The 19,495-nt window shown below is 46.2% G+C and overlaps 1 protein-coding gene across 1 annotated transcript in view; it reads right to left on the bottom strand.

Annotated features, from left to right (window-relative positions):
• SNTB1 (syntrophin beta 1) overlaps positions 1 to 17,609 on the bottom strand; it is a 230,981-nt gene extending 213,372 nt beyond the window's left edge. The window contains exon 1 of the mRNA XM_032316662.1: positions 16,713 to 17,609. Within this exon, the coding sequence (XP_032172553.1) occupies positions 16,713 to 17,265 (553 nt within the window). The 5' untranslated portion in view covers positions 17,266 to 17,609. The remainder of the gene's footprint in view (positions 1 to 16,712) is intronic.
• Between the last annotated feature and the right edge of the window lie 1,886 nt (positions 17,610 to 19,495).

Here is a 19,495-nt window from a genome sequence, read left to right on the forward strand (position 1 = left end):
TAGCATGTAGAAACATAGGATGTCCGGTTAAATTGGACCTGCAGGTAAGCAACAAATGTTTTTGAGCCTATGTATGTCCCGTGCAATATTCGGGACATATTTATACTTGGAAAAATGCTCTGTATCCAATAACTGTGTTTCACCCAGGAACCCTGCATATGAAGACTTTGGGAACTAGATTAATGATCTCAGAAGCATGGATCTCGAGTTCTGGCTCACACAAAAAATAGAGAAACTGCTCCAAAGTAACAGTAACATGGCAAAGCTAACATGCATGAGAGCAAAATTCAGTGGTGCCATATGTATGTCTTGCAGCAACCTCGAACAACCTTTGCCAGTACCTAGCCCTCTCAGCACTGACTCACAGAGAAATCTCTGAACACTTAGTAAACGACAGATGGTCTCATTAGACATTTGACAAAGAGAAAAAACTGTGCTAGGTCTCAATTACTATTTGCTCACTCCCTAAACTCCCTGCCAAATTTTTATGAACTGTATTCCAAAGCCTCCTATGGGAGGTGTAATTTTTTTTCCCCCTTTAACGAAGTGCCACCAACTGGGCGGCCTATAGCACAGAAGCAATCTCTCCCAGCTCTGAAGTCAAAGTGTTGGCAGGGTTGGTTCCTCCTGTGGCGGCGAGTCTGTTCCAGGCCGCCTCCAACTTCTGATGGTTTTCTGGCAATCTTTAGAGTTTCTTGGCTTTAGATGTCTGACTTCAGTCTCTGCCTTCAGGTTCCTATGGTATTATCTGTGTGTGATGTCTGTGTCCAAGCTTCCCTCTTTCTAAGGACAGGAGTCTTCTGGGGGCTCACCCTGTTCCAGGGTGACTCCATCTTGACCAACCATATCTGCACTGACCCTATTTCCAGATGCCACATTCTGAGGTATGAGGGGGATGCACTTTAGTGTATGAATCTGGAAGGAACACAGGCAACCTATGAAGGGCGTAAATCTGCAAAAGTGTCAGAAAGACTGGAGAGGGAAGCCAAAACCCAACCAAACACATCTGTACACGAAAACGAACAGGCAGGGTGTGGGAAGTGGGAGGCTCCCAGAGCCCGAGTCCTGCCACAAGAATCTGTCCATCACACGCCGGGAAGGGGCTGGTAAGTGGACAGAGGAAAGCTGCCGGCATGGCAAGGATACTGTCTCCACACAGCCTGGAAGCAGGCAGTGCTAGACAAGAATGACTTCTTCCGGGTCCAGTTCAGGCCCTGCCCTGGTTCTGCACAATCATTCCCCACCGCCCCCACTTTCAGGATCCCTCCCTCACTCTACGGTGACACTGACTGTCTGTAACACACCCCTGGCAAAACTGTTCTATGTGTTTCCTGCTGGACATTCCGTCACTACAACTGTATCAGGGAAACTTCTGATTGTCCCAAAGTGTATTTTGCGTGCATGTTTGACATTAGATGCACACAAATAGACATATATGAACACATCTAAAAAAATAAACTAGCTGAGAATGGAATTTTACAAATCAGTGTCTGATATTCCTTCTTTAAATAGTTTCTTCTTGGGGTGCCTCGGTAGCTCAGTGGGTGAAGCATATGCCTTTGTCCAGGTCATGATCTCCAGGTCCTGGGATCAAGTGTCAGGCTCCCTGCTCTGCGGAGAAGTCTGCTTCTCCCTCCCCTTCTGCCTGCCGCTCCCAGGCTCATGCTTGCTTGCTCCTTCATAAATAAGTAAAATCTTAAAAAAAAAAAAAAAAGGTTTCTTCTTTCAGATCATTCTTCCAAGCTTTATGGGCTTTTTCTTTTTTTCTTTTTTTTATTTTTTTTAAAGATTTTATTTATTAATTTGACAGGCAGAGATCACAGGTAGGCAGAGAGACAGGCAGAGAGAGACGGGGAAGCAGACTCCCCGCTGAGCAGAGAGCCCGATGCGGGGCTCGATCCCAGGACCCTGAGATCATGACCAGAGCCAAAGGCAGAGACTTTAACCCACTGAGCAACCCAGGCACCCCGGGGTCTTTTCAAAGAATACACAACTTAAGTGAGTTCTTGGAGCAGTTATAAAATTATATTGATTATTTTTCCCTGATAGATATAGATTGATACACATACCATACCAGGAACACAAGGTCTCCTGTTACTTCATTATTACTGAGGTGGAGAGTACATTTTCTGGCAAAATAAGAAATAATGATTCTGATATGAGTTATAACTCAAAATAAAATGTGCCCATATAAAATAAAAAATTTTTAAGTTTTTAAAATATTTGAAAATTAGTAAATCCATTACAAAATTCTATTTTCCAAGTTTTAAGGGGAAGGATCACCTTTGTTACCTTAGGCCCTCTTTCAACTGAGAATTAAAATAATAAAGGCCTATGGCCTGAAGACCCTCTTGAGCAGCTATGGACCCAATACCATGTATGTTATTTTATAGTCAGCAAGTTTCACCAGCCAAAGCTGTTTCTTGCTTTTCCCCAAATCCTGCCATGTTAGGGCCACCACTAATGACCAACATAATTGCCATAAGTGGGCCAATTCTCTTCGGTTCTCCGAGGTTCTAAGACAGAAAAGACCTGATTGATCCCTTCTCTTAGAAACACAGTCTAGTGGGGAAAGACAAACAAACATACTTTAAAGACAGTCAACACACTTTGAACTCTTTATGTACTGAGTTCTGTGTTCCCACATCAGTCCTATAAAGAAAGTACTATTGTCCTCCATGAGAAAATGGAGTTCTAGGCAGGTAAGGCTATTGCCAAGGTCACACAGCTAGTTGGTCCACTTTGCTCACGGCCAGTCCTTATCTAAAAAGGTCAACAGGACCGAAGCTGAGAAACACTACACTCCCCTTCGACTCAATTAATCTAACTTGTGCATCATCGACTTACAGGAACTGCGATCAACTAACAGGAAAGGCAAAACTCTCTATTGACCACACATTAAAAGAAATTAAAAGATAGGCACAGGTAGCCAGAGCTCTGCTTCGCAAAGTTTCCCAGGGCAGTATATGGCAGGCATCTTGATCGTGCCCAGACCAGCCTTTATGAGAGATTTGGGATGGAAGTCTGTCCGGATCTGAGCGCAGTCCATCTTCCACCAGGTTTCCTCTGAACACTCTTAAATTAGGCCACGTGGTCCGGCTGGAGCCCGCTGGCATGTATCTCCTCTGCAGTCTGGTCCACACCAGGGAGGCTGCTGGCAGGGAGTGCCGGCAGTTCTCGGCCTGGGGGCATCTTTTGGGCAGGGGAGTACTCGTGACCTCAGGGGGATGCCCAACAGAAGCACCGGAGAGGTATGCCCCCAGCAATAGCCCTTAACAAAAGGATGAGTGGAGAGTGGGTAAGTTTTACCTGTTTCGTCCCACCTCAGGGGGAAATATGCTAAGCTCCAGAGTGACCAAGTGGCCCACTGTGGGGCCATGATGGCCTTGATGGGCTCATTCCCTTTACTATCTCCTGTCCCCACTCTACCACCAGCACTTCCTGGGATCGTATCCCAAGTAAACATCTTACCCTGAGATCCTCAAGTCAGTTCCTGCCTCTAGGGGAATACAAAAATGGAGCAAATCTCAAAATAGATTGAAACTATTAAAATAGTTTGAAATAGATGAAACTATTAGATTATGCAGACGTAACACACTGAAAAGCAAAGCAGAGGGAAAGGAACTTGGAGACATCCGAGTCAATACTAGTGGGAAAAAAATCTTCAAAAAACTATTAATTCGTTCAGAGAGATCAGCAAAGACGTGGCATCCACAAAACAAGAGGGTGCTATTAAAAAAATGAGCAATGAGAATAAGAAAATGTTCCTGGAACTCAGTGATATGACAGATGAAATGTTGAAAAAAAAAAAAAAAGATCAATATAAGAGTTGCAGATAAAAATCTAGTGATTCTCCACGAAAAAGAACAAAAATAAACAGAAAGGGACAATTGGAGAAACAGCAAGAAGACAGCAACAAAAAATCAGTTTATTTTTCAGCACAGTATCAATACAGAGGGTCCGACACCAACCAAAAGAATTTCCATGCACAGAGAGCAAAGAGAGGGAGGAGGAGAACCGTCAAAGAAATAAAACAAGAAAATGTCCCAGAAATGAAGTGCAAGAGTATTCAGACCACAGGTCCCAGTCTACTCATTAAATGGCACCTTTAATGTCACAGTTACCTTTTTGATGACACCCTGGGGCCCGAGGAGATACTTTCCAACTCAGTGTTTTTAAGTAGTTAAATCCAAACAATGTACTACATCTTTGTGTCCTAAAAATGTAGCACCTGCTGGACATTATACAACTCCCCAAAAGCTGGAATCCTACCGGATGCTGCCACCCTCATTTCCTATTCCACACTACTTTTTATTTTGTGTGGCACTTGTTTTTGTTTGTTTTGAAATCACAGCAACTGCAAAAAACCAGTTTTGCAAAGATACTGACATCATAAAAGGAAGGTAGCAATCTCCTATTGAGTCGCCAGTTAATGATTTTCCCAGTGTCCATAAGATGTTGCTGTTTTCCCCCAAATTTCAAAATATTCCATGGCCCCCTGGTGAGTTCACTGGGGCACCCTATGCCATATTGGCACACGGTTTGGGAGCCATAGTTTTAGCTCATCTGTGTCCATCCAGGGCTTAGAAAATTGATGAATGAAAACCCCACACCAAGGCCAATCACTAGATGCAACTCAGAATATCAGTGATAAGAAGAATTTAAAATTTCCAGCAAGAAAAAGGAGGCCACACGTAAAAGAAAGAGAATGAGACATTTCACTGCAGAAAGACTTCTCACAGAAACTCTGAAAATTGCTGAGGGAAAACGTTCATTCAGACTTTTCACACCCAGAGTGTAAGTCCAGTGAGAGAACCGATTAAAGATATTTTCACCTATTTACCTCCCACACATTCTTTCTCAGGAAGCTACTGGTGAATGTGCTCCAGCAAAAACTAGGGAGTAAACCACAAGTGAAGGGGACAGAGGCTCCACGGAAACAGAGGAGAAAGCTCAGGATAGCCTGAGGAAGATGGCCACGCACCAGACCAAGGGAGAAGTCGTCCGTTGACAGAGCAGGAAAATCAACAGAATGGGGGTTTGATTTGCCATGTAAGAGTGTCTGAAGTTATTCTTAGAAATTTGATAAAGTTTGATAAAGTCTGAAGTTATTCTTAGAAATCTGATAAATCTAGTACTTCTTTTGGGGAAAAAAAAATTAGAGAGGTATATGAAAATGACGCAAACGGGAAAAAAAGAGAAACTGTTAGAAACTGCAAGAAACTTGATCAAAACTATCCTGTGGCCGGAAAATGAAACAATGTTGACATGATGACAATTTTATAAAAACAGAATGATTTAGTCAATAATGGCTGACACTGTGAAATGAAGAAGCAGAACATAGGCATATTATATTTGGAATATTAGAATATACTTTATATATGTATATTAAAATTAGAAATATATTCAAATATTCCAAATATTATGTGCCTACTGTGCTAATATATTCTAATAATAATTACTAAATTATTAAGTAAAACATGTATTCTAACATTCTGGGGGACAATAAAGAAGGTATTGGGCAAGGGTGGGCAAAGGAATGCTATATTATATTTATATTATATATTATATAGCATTACATTATCTTGATTTAGACAAATTCTAAACATGAAGTAAAGAACAGAGGATAGTTTGTGGATACTGCAAGCAAAAAAGAAAAATCATTAAGCTTGATTTTTACTGCAGATAAAAAGCTTTCAGATGAAAGCATCTGAAATGCAGGGTCCCAAATAGCCAAGTAATTACCTATATTTTAAGCTTCACTTTGCTTATGTAACCCCACTGTACAAGTCACCTCTTCTGTAAGCCATTCCTTTGCACACCAGGTATCCTTAGTAGCTTCTGATACTCCCTAAATTCCGCTATAGTATTTACATAACTTATAATTATAGAAATAGTTGTAATTTATATAAATGTTGATTTATTACTCCACACCTGTCTCCCTCTGGAACGTTCGATTTCAGAAGAGGAATTTCATCTCATCCCCCCGCAGATTTTTACTTCAATCTACTGACAAGGCGCCACCTTTCAAACACTACAAGAAAAATTATTTTAATAACTAGTTGTGTAATTATTATACACCATATGTCATCAATCCAACTGTCCTTTCTTTTTTTCAGATTTTATCATTTCTGATTTGAGGAATGTGCCTTAACACTGCTGGAGGCCCAGATGGAAGCTGAGTTCTTGCAGACAGAATTTACAACTACTCCAATCATTCATTAGGGGCCCTCCCCATCTGAAACCACTTTACATCATCTGCCTACGTCCTTTTTTTTTTAACTTACACTGACACTGTACATTCAGACCTCAATATTTATTAGAACCAACTTGCAATTCAAAACCTCAGTAGATAATATTTTTCCTTCCTTCTACCAAACCCAATCTGAGATGTGTGAGTTCCTTTGTTGTCCCTTTCTGTGGGATGGATTTATTTTTCACTTATCCCTGTATTGAAGGGATAGCCCCGACACCGTTAATTCTAAGCAGATATCCTATTAAGATACGCCCATCTTAAACACTATCTTTTCTTTTTCAAGGGCACATGAACAATGATCTGTCTTCCACTGGGTTGTCTCTTGGATTCCATGAAATACAGTATTAAATAAAAAAATAAAAAACCAAAGTATAATGCTGGCTTAGTAACAGTTAACGTAAATATTTCACATTTTAACAAAATATAAAAAATGCGAAAAAATATTTCACTTTTCACATTTTAACAAAGGAAATATTGGGGTTTTTTTGGGCTAATAAGATCTCCACATTCCTATAAGTCCTAGACAATTTTTCAAAGAATTCTGAATTTTGCTGTGTAGGTTAAATCTGTACATGCCCACTTTCCCTTTACAAAACACTTTTCTGCACGTTCCTGCAGATCAGCATTTTAAGACAAAGTTCGCATTTGCCCACCAGAAACCACAGCAGCCTACACTGTGATTTGGCTGATGGAAAACATCTGATGCTGCTAAACGTCATCAATGAAACAGACCCTTGCGGGATCCTAATTCACCTTTACAAGGCAAACTAACTCTCCCGGGGCCATCAGTTGCATCCTTTGGTTCTCAAACATGGCAAATCCCAAACTCTCCTTTGTGTCCCCTAAAAGACGTTCTATCACGTATGCTTGACCCCCTCATTTCCCGTCTATGCTTGGATCCTCTATCTGCAAACCGTACTTAGCTAAGCGTGCGACATGACATATTTTAATTAGTAAATATTTAGTGCTTACTATGTTCCAGGCAATGAGCTAACCACTTTCCATCCACAATTGCTCTCCTCCTAACAATGAACCTACTGATTAAGAAATTGAGGCTTGTAAGTAGGTCACTCGCTCAAGCTCACACAGCTAGGCAAGAAGCAGGACAAGAATGTAAGCCCAGTTTGAGCAAATCCAAGGCCCATCCTCTAAACCACAGCATTATACTGCCGTGAGAAGGAAACTGCAAGGAAAAGAACCAAGAGCCGGCCCAAGAACAGGATCTACCAACTATGGTAACACTCAGCAACCGGTCCTCAAATCTGAGATGGAGCTTCCCACATTTATCAATGAGCTACAAACGACGCTTCCAATCACAGGCAGGGGAAGTAGTTTTAAAGAGCATTGAGCCACGGGATGGGTCATCATCTTAATTTCCGTCATAATCTCTACTGAGCGTGAACTTTCCCATCTTGTCTGTCCCACTTTGGGAGCGGGCCTCATCTGCATGGGTCTGTTAGGACACTACTTCGTGGTGTTACATATTTTCTCTGGAGTCGCACTCTGCAGGCCGGAGCTGAAGGCAAGCGATTATTATAGATCAAAGCCAGTGAAGTGGGTAATGAGGTCTGGTATATAAAACATTTGGTATAAATGCAGGGGAAATTCTGGCCTTTCTTTAACATGAACTGCTTTGAAATGCATCATTTGCAATAGAATTCCTAGTAGGCCACTAGCTGCCGGAGAATAATTTCCCTTCACCAAACAGACCACTGGTAGCTTCGGCTAGATGTCTTTCACAAATGTGGAGCTGTGTGCAGTGAGTTATTTTTAAAACACACTCCATGGGGTGAGTGCTACAACGCACCACGGAACGTGAAAAGCATTTCCCTCCACGGCAGAAACACGAAACTGAAGGACAGTCCTGATCCACTTCACATAAGGAATATGGTCTGAATTTTCAGGCTGATACATCAGCTTTAAAAAAAAAAAAAAAAAAGAAAAAAGAATTAAAATATCTAAGCAGACAGTTTTCATCTCCCTAGGTGGAAAGTGTTCTTACATATTCAGACTTGTAGGTCCCTGAACCCCAGGGGGGGCAGAGGAAAGGTGGTTATAAATACAACATTAAAAGGATAATTACATTTTCCAATAACTTTTAAAAATCATGTCTGGCTCCTCTTTTGCCTTTCAAGACCGGTCTATGTTAAGTAAGCGCGTCCCTGGCTATAAAGTGGCTTCTGTATTCTTCGCTACAGCCCCGGATCGAGTTTTCATCATCGACGCTAAAAGTGGATCCTCACCACAGTCCAGCGGCTCCAGGGCTGGGGGATGGGCATCATCCGAAAAGGTCAGCAGGTCCCCAGAGTACTTTCCCTCTTCCCTTCTTCCTTCCTTGCTGGCATTGCTTCCTCTTCTCCCCCCCTTACGCCCCCACTGACTCTCGTCCCCTTCTTCCTCCCTTCTGTCCTTCTAGTCTTTTCCTTCCCAAGACATTTTCCCATCAGCCTAATACATTGCCGCGTACTATGCCACACAGGCTGGGGTTAAAAAAAAAAAATCACACCCTTTCTATGATGAATCTCAAGAAATTCACCGTCAGCCTCAAATGCCCCACCTCCTCAGTAACCGTCAACTCCCCAAAATCAAGAGGCCATGCCTTACACCTGTCAGACTGCCTTCCGTCCACTGTACAACGTCTTGACACGATGTCTCGTGCAGTAGTTAGAGCCTGGCGGGTGTGAGGGAATCCGATGTCCAGCTCCCCCATTCACAAGGTGACCTTGGACCAGTCCCCTCATCTCTGACTTCCATTTTCCTCCTCTACAAAAAGGGGGGCTCATTCCCCCAGCCCAATCATCCACAGAGGGTTGACCTGGTGACAAAATCACAATGTGCGGGAAGCCACTTTTACAAACCTAAGCCCCGTGGCGGAGGGGGCTCCTTCCTAAGCCCAAGTCAGGGTGGAGCGTCTGAACCCCGGGCTGCTGTGGGCCCGTGAGGCTGGGTCACCTCGAGAGAGCCTCGCCTACCTTGCACTTCTTGAAATGTGAAACTCAGCATGACATTTCCCTGCCTCGCACACTTCACCCTGAGAAGGAAATCTAACTCTGTAACAAGGCCTAGAAGCCGCAGTTCCTGCTCAGTTCTCCGGTCTTTTTTTTCCATTCTCGCCCTTTAGCAAGGCCAGAAGGCCACACTCCCCCCACCTCTACCCACACGGAGCTACAGCTGAGAGCCAAGCTCTCTGTCGGGCTGCCTTGAGACCTTTGCCTTCCACAGTCCTGTCCAAGAATGGGCCGGATGCCCTTCCGAGGCTCCCACTGCGTCCCATAACGCCTGTGATGTAGCACTTTCCCCTGCATCCTGCAGCTGCCTGTATGGGACTTATCTGCGTTGGTCACTGTGATATTGTCCGTCATGCACAAGCTCTAGTGGTATATGGCACACAGAGGACACTCAGTAAGTTACCTGTTAGGCAAATGAATGAATGAATGAATGAATGAGGAACTCCTCTGCCACGTGACAGGACAGGACTGTTTACCATGGTGGAGGACATTCCTGAAGAGCTACCTGGGAACTCTGTACCATTACCATTTCAGCAAACCAGATGCAATATGCAGAAAAATACCCCCTTCCGCCACCCCCAACATGCACACCTCCTAGTCTCCAGATCCCAACCATAGGTTACCTTGCCTGGCAAAGAGGAAGGAGGGTTGCAAAGTGAATTAAGGTTGCTAATCAGGTAAGTTATAGTTTAAAATATATATATTTTTTAAGATTTTATTTATTTATTTGACAGAGAGCAATCACAAGTAGGCAGAGAGACAGGCAGAGAGAGAGGAGGAAGCAGGCCCCCTGCTGAGCAGAGCACCCGATGCGGGACTCAATCCCAGGACCCTGAGATCATGACCTGAACTGAAGGCAGAGGCTTTAACCCACTGAGCCACCCAGACACCCTAAAACAGATTTTAAGAAGGGAAATTATCCTGGACTATCTATGTATGACTGAAGTCATCACAAACAAGTCCTTAACAATGCAAGAAGGAGGCAGAATAAAGTTTGAAGTGGTATTTTTTTTTAAAGATTTTATTTATATATTTGAGAGAGAGAGAGAGAGAGAACAAGTGGTGGGGAGGGGCAGGGGGTGGAGAGAGAGAGAGAGAAGCAGACTCCCTGCTGGGTAGGAAGCCCCAATGTGGGACTAGATCCCAGGACCTGGAGAGTGTGACCCGAGCTGAAGGCAGATGTTTAACCGACTGAGCCACCCAGGCGCGCTGGCTGGAGTGTTTTGATGTGGGAAAGACTCAAGCTGCCACCACAGGCTAAAAATATAAGGGAGTCAGGAGCCAAAGCACCTGAGTGGTCTCTAGAAGCTTGTGGAAAAAGCAAGGTGACAGAGTCTCTCTTAGGGGCTCCAGAAAGGAATACAGCACTATGAACACCTCGAAGTTAGCTCAGTGAGATCTGCATCAGACTTCTGACTCTAAAAAACTATAAAATAATATATTTGTGTTTTAATTTACTAAGGTTTTGGGTAATTTGTTAGAGCAGCAATAGAAAAATACAGTAGACAAGAAAGCAAGAAGACCTAAATTGGACAAATCATGGGACCTCTTGGAGCTTCACTCTAATCAACAAACCAGGGATATGCATCCCTAACCTGCTTCTCGCATAAGGCTGTTCGAGAGACTTCAAAGCAATAAGTCTGTGTTTGAATTTCAGCATTGGTACTTATTCTCTGTGTTTTTTTGGCAACTGACTTTGATGATCTGTGCCTCAGTCTTCTCATCTGGAAATAGTTTTGGTGACTGTGAGAATCCAATGATTTAGTCCACATAAAGTGTTTAGAAAAGTATCTCATGTGATGCAAGGAATATATAAATGTTAGCTTTTATTACATATGTAAAGAGTCTGCAAAATGGTAGGCACCACAGGGTCCTGCAGAGGATATGGTCCGAGACCCCCAGGGAATGCCTGCCTAAAACCACAGACAGTACTACTGACCCCTATATATACTACGGTTTTTTCCTATACAAACCTAACTATGGTAAGGTTTAATTTATGAAACAGGCAGTAATAATAAATTAGTTAGCACCAACAATAACCAATAAAATAGCACAATTACAACAATATACTGTCATAAAAGTTCTGTGACTGTGGCCTTTCTGTCTCTCAAAATATCTTACTGTCCTGTACTGGCCCTTCCCATGATGAGGGCAGATGCTAAGAGGCCTAGGTGAGGAGGTGAAGCCGGGGGAGTGACGCAGGCACTGTGACAGAGCATTAGGCTACGGTGACCTTCTGAGAATTTCTCAGAGTGAGGACTGTCTGCTTTCCAGGCTGTGGTGAACCTCGGGAAACTGAAACCGTGGAAGAGCAAAACCCCGTATAAGGGGGACTACTATATAGAGGGGCAAAGCCAAATCAGCGTTCCTTTTCTTAAAGATCTGTTTATTTATTTGAGAGAGAGAAAGAGAGCACGCATGCGTGCAAGAGCGGGTAGGGCAGAGGGAGAGGGAGAGAGAATCTGAAGCAGGCTCCTTGCTGAGCACAAAGCCTGACACAGGGCTCAAGGTCATGACCCTGAGATCACAACCGAGCTGAAAACCAGAAGGTGAACGGCTTAACTGACCGCACCACCCAGGTGCCCCCAGAATCAGCGTTCTTATAGAATACTGGCTCATCAGGAGAGTGGAGGGTCGGGGTGCCTGGGTGCCTCCGTGGGTTAAAGCCTCTGCCTTCGGCTCAGGTCATGATCCCAGAGTCTTGGGATCAAGCCCCACGTCTGAGTGGGGAGCCTGCTTCTCCTTCTCCCTCTGCCTGCCACTCCCTCTGCTTGTGCTCTCTCTCTCCCTCTCTTTCTCACTGTCAAATAAATAAAATCTTTGGGGGAAAAACAAAAGGGTGTTGGGTCTGAATTTATAGGATATAAAGTGAAATAAGGTTTAGCCATGGCTTAACTTAGCTTCCTAGCTTCCCAATGAAGAAAATCAAGGCCCAACAAGAAAAAGCATCTTGTGAAAAGAGTAGCCGCTAGTTCAAATGTAAGCACCCGAGTTTCAAGACTCTAAATTCCACAGTTCTTGGATATTCTTTAATAATCCGTACATCCCAGGGGCGCCAGGGTGGCTCCAGCTCATGCTCTCTCTCTCAAAAAATAAGTAAATCTTTAAAAAAAAGATCCTGTATCTTAAGTAAACTAAGATTCTCTAAAATGCAAGTTCTTGTCCAGTCCTGAGATTTCATGCCAACCAAACCACTGCCTCTGCCTTGCGCCGCATCTCCCTGCCCTGCCGTCCCTACTTCTACCACTAAGGAACTGACTGTGCAAGTGACATTTTAGATGATCTCAGCAGCCAGGCATTCCTGGGAGCAGTGCTAGGGGAGGAGCTTTGATGGACAGGGTTCCTGTCAACAAGAGTCTCTGACCTTCTCCATTGAATTTCTACTTCTTCTGGTACAGCTCCCTAGGATACCTTCTGGACCCAGATAAGATTCTTTTCACCACCCACTCCCACCTTCCCTATCCCAGTATGAGTCTTCCAGAACATTCTGCACTTTCCAATCTGGACAAAGTTATGGAGAAACTAACTTTATTGTAGTTTCAGTTACAAAAATGTTGAAAGATTCCAAATTACTATTTCGCTATCAATCTAAGGGCAAAAAAACCTCATCCCACCCCTGACTCAGAACTACCAGGATATTTCTGCAGCTGGGCCCAGCTCCACTTCACAGGGAGCCATTCACTCCGTGTCTGTGTACACCGTGTCCCCTGATGGTATGGGGTTCCATATCTCCATGGCTGAATGCAGGATCCCTGCCCCTACTCCTGCAAATGGGAACTGAGTTCATAACGTGAAGACAACTGGTCTTAACTTTGATGACTATCTGGTGAAACACTGACTTCACTAGCACAGTATATTCACACTTTATTTTCAGCTTGAATTACAATGTAATCTCCTTGCAGGCCAGGTGTTCAAATGACAGAGACCCTGCCTCTTTGCAAAATAGCTCCATTGTGGCAGCCCCTCCCTTTTTTAGGGAGCCAGGCACTCGGTGCCTTAAGGTTTTTAGACTCAATCCTCTTCCCTGTTCCTCCCTTTTGCGTAGCCCACACAATTGCTTCTCCTGCTCAAGGCTGTCTCGAGCATTTCAGCATATTTGAGAAGTGGGGAAGAACATCCTGAGCGCAAGAACTGAAGAAATCTTCAACTGAGTTAAGTACATAGTTGAAGGAGAAGCTCCGAGTATCAGTTTCACCCAGAAGTTACAAGGATGAGCTTTGAAGTCTGATAGACCTGGAAGCCTCCTCCCTGTGTTACTTTAAGCAAATAACCCACTGTCTATAATCTTGTTTCCTCATCAGTAAAAGGAACAACAGTACTGGCCTCACAGAGTTACAAAAAGTGTAAGGAACAAATGCAAGTAAAGCCTGGCACATAGAAATGCTCAAGAAATGTTAGCTGTTGCCATGATTCCCTTCCCACAGAGGAATGGTCTCCTAACATTACAGTTACGTAATAATAATAATAATAATAAAAAGTATACTAAAAATAAGAACTGTAAACCCTAGCACAGTATGAGGAATGGACTATCCCTTGGGAGGGACAATTTCAGCTTCGTTTCATGTAATTATAACTAATCATAGCAGCCATTTGATGCATTTTTTTTTCTTTTACTCTCAGATTCTCTTCCATAGAGCAGCCCTGCAAAGCAGGAATGTCCAGCCGAGTCTTCTTACTGCAATTTTTTCAGGAGACACTAAGGCTCAACGCGGTTCAGATAACTCTGTGACAGACTGGAACTAGAAGGCAGGCTTTTGAAACTTGCTCTTCAGCTTTTCATTTCAGGGTGTTCCATGAGCAGTGGTGCTGATTCTCCACTAGAGGGTGCATGTCATGGAATGGGGTGTGTTGGCTGCCCGCTGGCCCAAAAAAAAAAAAAAAAAAAACCCACCAAATCCACTCCAGAACAAAAACAACAACAACAAAACAAAAAACAAAACAAGACCCGTCTAAGTTAAAAAACTGCATTTTCCATATAAACCTATCTTTAAAACATCTCCCTAAGCCTCCTGTCCCAGCTGATTACATCTGCAAAGCCACTCCTATGTAGAAATTCAGCCATTGAGATTGCACTTCAGAATACAGGCAAGAAGGTATGTGATTTTAAAAAGCCCTTCCGGTGGTTCTGATATGCCCCTTCAGTTGGGAATCCATGTATTAAGCTACAAAAGAGATGTGTGATACTGGCTTTCATGGTCTATGATCTCTCCTACTGCATTTAGAACCAACACTGGAACTCAGAACAAGAGACACTGTTTCAAGGAGGGCCTCTGTTTGCTTCTCTAGATTGCAGTCGATCTCTGAAAACACAGGCTGGGGTAAGGGATAAGACTGCTGCCCCAAGCCCAGGTGGTTCACGTCTAGGAGACTCACAGGCCTTCCCCCAGAGGTCCTGTCTGCAACACAGCATGACCTGTTGCAAGAATGTCACATTAGAGGCTTTTACAACACTCACTCTTCAGTTGCTGCATCTGTAAAGTCACATAACTGATTCTTTTTCTTTATTTTCAACTGCAGGGAATCACCTTACCTTCCTCTTTTTTTTTTTTAAGATTTTATTTATTTATTTGACAGAGAGAGATCACAAGTAGGCAGAGAGGCAGGCAGAGAGAGAGGAAGGGAAGCAGGCTCCCTGCTGAGCAGAGAGCCCGATGCGGGACTCGATCCCAGGACCCTGAGATCATGACCTGAGCCGAAGGCAGCGGCTTAACCCACTGAGCCACCCAGGCGCCCACCTTCCTCTTTTTGAGAGGTATTTTTTATCTCTTTGCTAAGTCATTATTCATTAAATTGAAACCAAGGAAAAGAAAAGACATAATGAAGGGCAGTGCCTTGAAACAGAACTGACCTGTTTTTTGTCTCCTGGTCCCCTGATAGTTTATAGTAAACACTGCAAGCTAAGCAGGTGGCCCAGCGGTTTACACTCCAAACTACACTTGCCCCAGATCCCACCTGCCCCTGTCACACAAACCAACACACACTTAAGTCATGAAAACTTTTTTTCTGTTTACTTATGTTAATCATCAAGCCAAAGCAAATAGTCTTCCAGTTTCTGGATCCAGGGCAGCAATTAAATATGAAGACATCACAAATCCTCTAGGTAAATAAAGGTGTGTGTGTGTTGGGGGGGTGCCCTCTGTATTCCCAGCAGGAGGTAGACACCATGTGTTGCATCAGCTGTCACATGTAACAAAGCTGGTTTCCCAACTTTGAACTTTCTCAGTTTCACACACCAGCACCACATCTGGTAAGCAGGAAATTGACCTAAGTCCTTAATTTAGGATTTAAATCAACTACCAGTTTACAAGATCTGAGTTGAAACACTCTTGTTTCCATGGCTATGGGTTCATTGATTTGTTCACTCAGGACGCAAATCAACTCAGGGGAAATGAACTGTAACTAAATAAAAAACCCCAGACATCTCCACCTACAGTGAGGGGAAGCTGAATAAATAGACAAAAATAATTACATGATATTTGTACTGACTGAGGTTTGTACAAATTAAGTTATGGGCCAGGGAGGCAGATATCAAGTAAGAAATACAGATGAGGTGGGAAATGAGAGTGATTATCCACTTAATACCCCACTGCCTTTCTGCACATAACCGCAAAAGGATACAAAACCAGGGCTACTTGTTCTCTCCACTTGAAAAATTAGGAGGGTATGCACACAGGATCTCAAAGTCCATTCTTAGAAGCCTCACACTCAGGGTAAACTGTTTACAAATGCGAAACTGTTTCCACCCCACTAGGGAAAAATCCCGGGAAAAGGCAGGCAGAAAAACTGCCTCAGCAACCCTCCACCCAGAGCAGCCTGGAATCCAGACTGACCGGCCAAACACCTGGCACCGAAAGGGAACTTCTGCGTAAAGCTGCAAAATACTTCCCAGCTCAGGGCACAACTCGCCAGCATAACCCCGGGTTCCAATCCGAGAGGGGGAAAGTCCAGAAGGATAATGGGCTTTTAGCGTTCAAAAAGGGCCACTTCTGACTTCTTTAGGACTGAACCTTCTTAAATGGATTGCCCAGGCTTCTGAGAACATGGTGCCCAAGCGGAAAACTAAGAGAGTTGCGGTTTTTCAGGGAGCCCTCACCGCAGCGCGGACGGCTGCCCTTCCTCACCAGTGCCACGTTCCGGTCCGTACGCTACCCTCGGATTATCCGCGGGTAACAATAACGCACGGTGCCCTAAGCATCTGACCCTGCGCCTGCCACGTAGCTCAAGAAACCCAGCTCGCCGAGCCTCTGCACACACCCCTGCTGGGTCCAAGCCCGCAGCGACTCTAGGGTAGGGACAAGTGGCCCCCCAGGTGGGTTAAAGTTGTCCCAACTCCCCGCCACCGCCCCCCACGCAGGGCCCCCGGGTGGTGCCGGCACCTGGGTAAGCGTGAGGGTGCGGTGGGAGGGTGAGGGGGTGTGTGCGCGGCCCGCGCGGCGTTAACCCCTTACCTTCCAGCAGCACCTCCTTGCCCGCGCGCTTGAGCGCCTGCACCGCCTCGTCGTGGGTGGCGTCCCGCAGGTCGGCCCCGTTCACGGACAGGATGGCGTCGCCCACGTACAGGGCTTGGGTCTGGTCCGCCGCCAGCCCCTTGAAGATCTTGCTGATGAGGATGGGCATCTTGTTCTCCTTGCCCCCCTTGATGCTGATGCCCAGCCCGCCCAGCTCCTGCTTCAGCACCTTCACGCCGCGCTTCTGGTTGGAGATGGACTCGGGCACCTGCTCCGGCAGGTCGGTGAAGGCGGTGCGGACCCCGGCGGGCGAGTCCGGGGGCTGCGCGCCGCCGGCGCCCCTGCAGAACGAGCCATTGGTGGCGGTGCCGATGCCGTTGTACGCCGCGGCGCCCTCCTCGCAGCTCAGAACCAGGGCGTCCTCGCTCAAGTTCACCAGAACTTTGTGCCAGCGATCCCGCACCAAAACTTCCAGCAGCCCGCTCCGCTGCGCCCGGCCGCCTCCCCCGCCGCTCGGTCCCGCCGCCGCCGCCGCCGCCGCCGCTACCGCCATCTTTCCGGCATTCTTAAAATGCCATGTGATTGCCAAAGGGGGGAAAAGTGGGGAAGGGCTGCGGGGGAGGCCGCGGGCCCGGGGAGCGGGGAGCGCGCGCCCCGCAGGGAGGAGGCCGGGCGCGGGACGCAGCTCCGGGAGTTCGCACGCGCGCTCGGCGCGAGTTGGCAGACGCAGCCCGACCCGTTCCCCCTCGCCTGAGGGGTGGAGCGACCTAAAAGAAGGACAGACAGACTCAGGGGAGGGGAGAGGAAAAAAAAAAAAAAAAAAAACAAGCCCGGCGCCAGTTGCAAAAGCCCAAACCTAGGGGAGCCGCGCCGCAGCCCGGCGCGGGGAGGGCGGGGAGGAGGAGGTGCGCCCGCGGGGCGGGGCGGGGCCCGCGGCCCGGCGGCCGCTCACCTGTTCCAGCCGCCGCAGCCCCGGCGCTCCCGCTGCCTCGCCGCTCGCCGGCTCAGACCCCCGCCGCCGCGCTCCCGGGAGCCCACGGCGCGGCAGGGACGGCTTCCTCGCGCCCGCTGCCCTCCCCAGCACGGCCCTCTCCTCTCGAGCCTTCCTTCTCCGCCGGCGCCCACACCGCTCCCTTGCTGGGACCGCTCCTCCTGCCTGGGTCCCCTCCCTCGACGCCCCTACCCCTTCCCTTTCACTCTCCCCCTCCCCCGCTGGATTGTCCCTCAGACCTAATCCCCCAGCTCTATCTGTATCCCTCTCCTCACGCTGACTTCCTCCACCCGAGGCTTGGCTTCTCCTGCTGAGTTCTTACCTGTCTGTCCTTCGCGGGAGGACTGCCAGGTAGACTCAGACCGAGGCCCCGGGTTGTCCTGAGAAGCCAGCGTTTAACGTCAGCATAACCCGAGTGCCCACCGGAAACTTCCTCTCTTTAAACGCAGGACATCTTTCTGCCGGATCTCTGGACGGGTCCGTGCTGGTAGGGCTTTTCAGCAGGTCACTGTCTGTCCCTTCCCAGCTTTAACACCGAATATGCTCAGTGGTTCTGTCCTATCTTTTCCCCCACCAGTGCCATACCAAACGTTTCCTGGGACTTTCTCTTTTTTCCCCCAAGATCCAATATAGGAAGTTCACCATTTAAGAACTCAGTGCCAATGGATTATAACCGAAAAGTTCCTTCACTGGCTACTTATTTGGAGCTCAGGCTGCATTTTTTTTCCAGAAGAACAAGATGATAATTGTTGGTTACCTGACTAAGCCAATCCGGGAATGCCAACATAACCCGTGGCACAGCTGAACCTCCCAGAGTCCTCCTGGTTCTTCAAAGTCTTAGGTTCTCCCCCACCATAGTTAGGTGTCATGGCCTTGCCCACTCCCTAAAAACAAGAGTTTTAAGTCTCTCTTGAATCCCCCATTTCTTTACACCTTTCTCTCTTCTGTCCAAAATCAAAATAAAACTCTCAAATCTGCTCATTTCTAAAGCAAACCCCACCCAGCAAGGTGTCCAGAGGAAAGAAATCTTCCCCAACACATTCCCACTGACATGTATCACCACCGACATTACCCAGCATTCTCTAACCCTTCCAGAATGACCCAAACATTTTTTTTAAGATTTTATTTATTTATTTGACAGACAGAGATCATAAGAAGGCAGAGGGACAAGTAGAGAGAGAGGAGGAAGCAGGCTCCCTGCTGAGCAGAGAGCCTGATCCGGGCTTGATCCCAGGACCTTGGGATCATGACCTGAGCCAAAAGCAGAGGCTTTAACCCACTGAGCCGCCCAGGCGCCCCCAACCCACACTTGTAACTGACAATTCTTTAAAAGTCAGATGAATCCCTAAAAGGTAGCTGGAGTCCCAGGTAGGGTCCCCAGATGACATGAAAACATTTGAACTTCTCTTAAGAAGTCACTGAAGGCAGATGAGTGGAGACCGTTGGATTAATGCTTCTGTTTGCAGCTCCCTCCTTTCCTACAGTTTTAATCCACCAGTCTTCTACAAGATCTGTGTTCTTTCCTGTAAAAGTACCCACGGCTGCAGGGCCAGCAACCATAGGATCAGACAGGGAGCCTATAGGGTATACCACTGTGGGGTGGGAAAACCAGTTGGGACTGCCCTCTGCTTTAGAGGCCGAGGGTTCACTCTTATCACTCTTTAGGGAAATCAGAGCCTGAGTGTCTATGCAATAACCCAAAACATTAAGGAGGAGCTAGGCACCAGAACCCCACTGTGATGATTGAGAAACCCAAACAGATACCCTCCATTTCCATCATGGTCTTACCTCT

Source organism: Mustela erminea, chromosome 16 (genome assembly GCF_009829155.1).
Source record: "Mustela erminea isolate mMusErm1 chromosome 16, mMusErm1.Pri, whole genome shotgun sequence".
Lineage (NCBI taxonomy): Eukaryota > Metazoa > Chordata > Mammalia > Carnivora > Mustelidae > Mustela > Mustela erminea.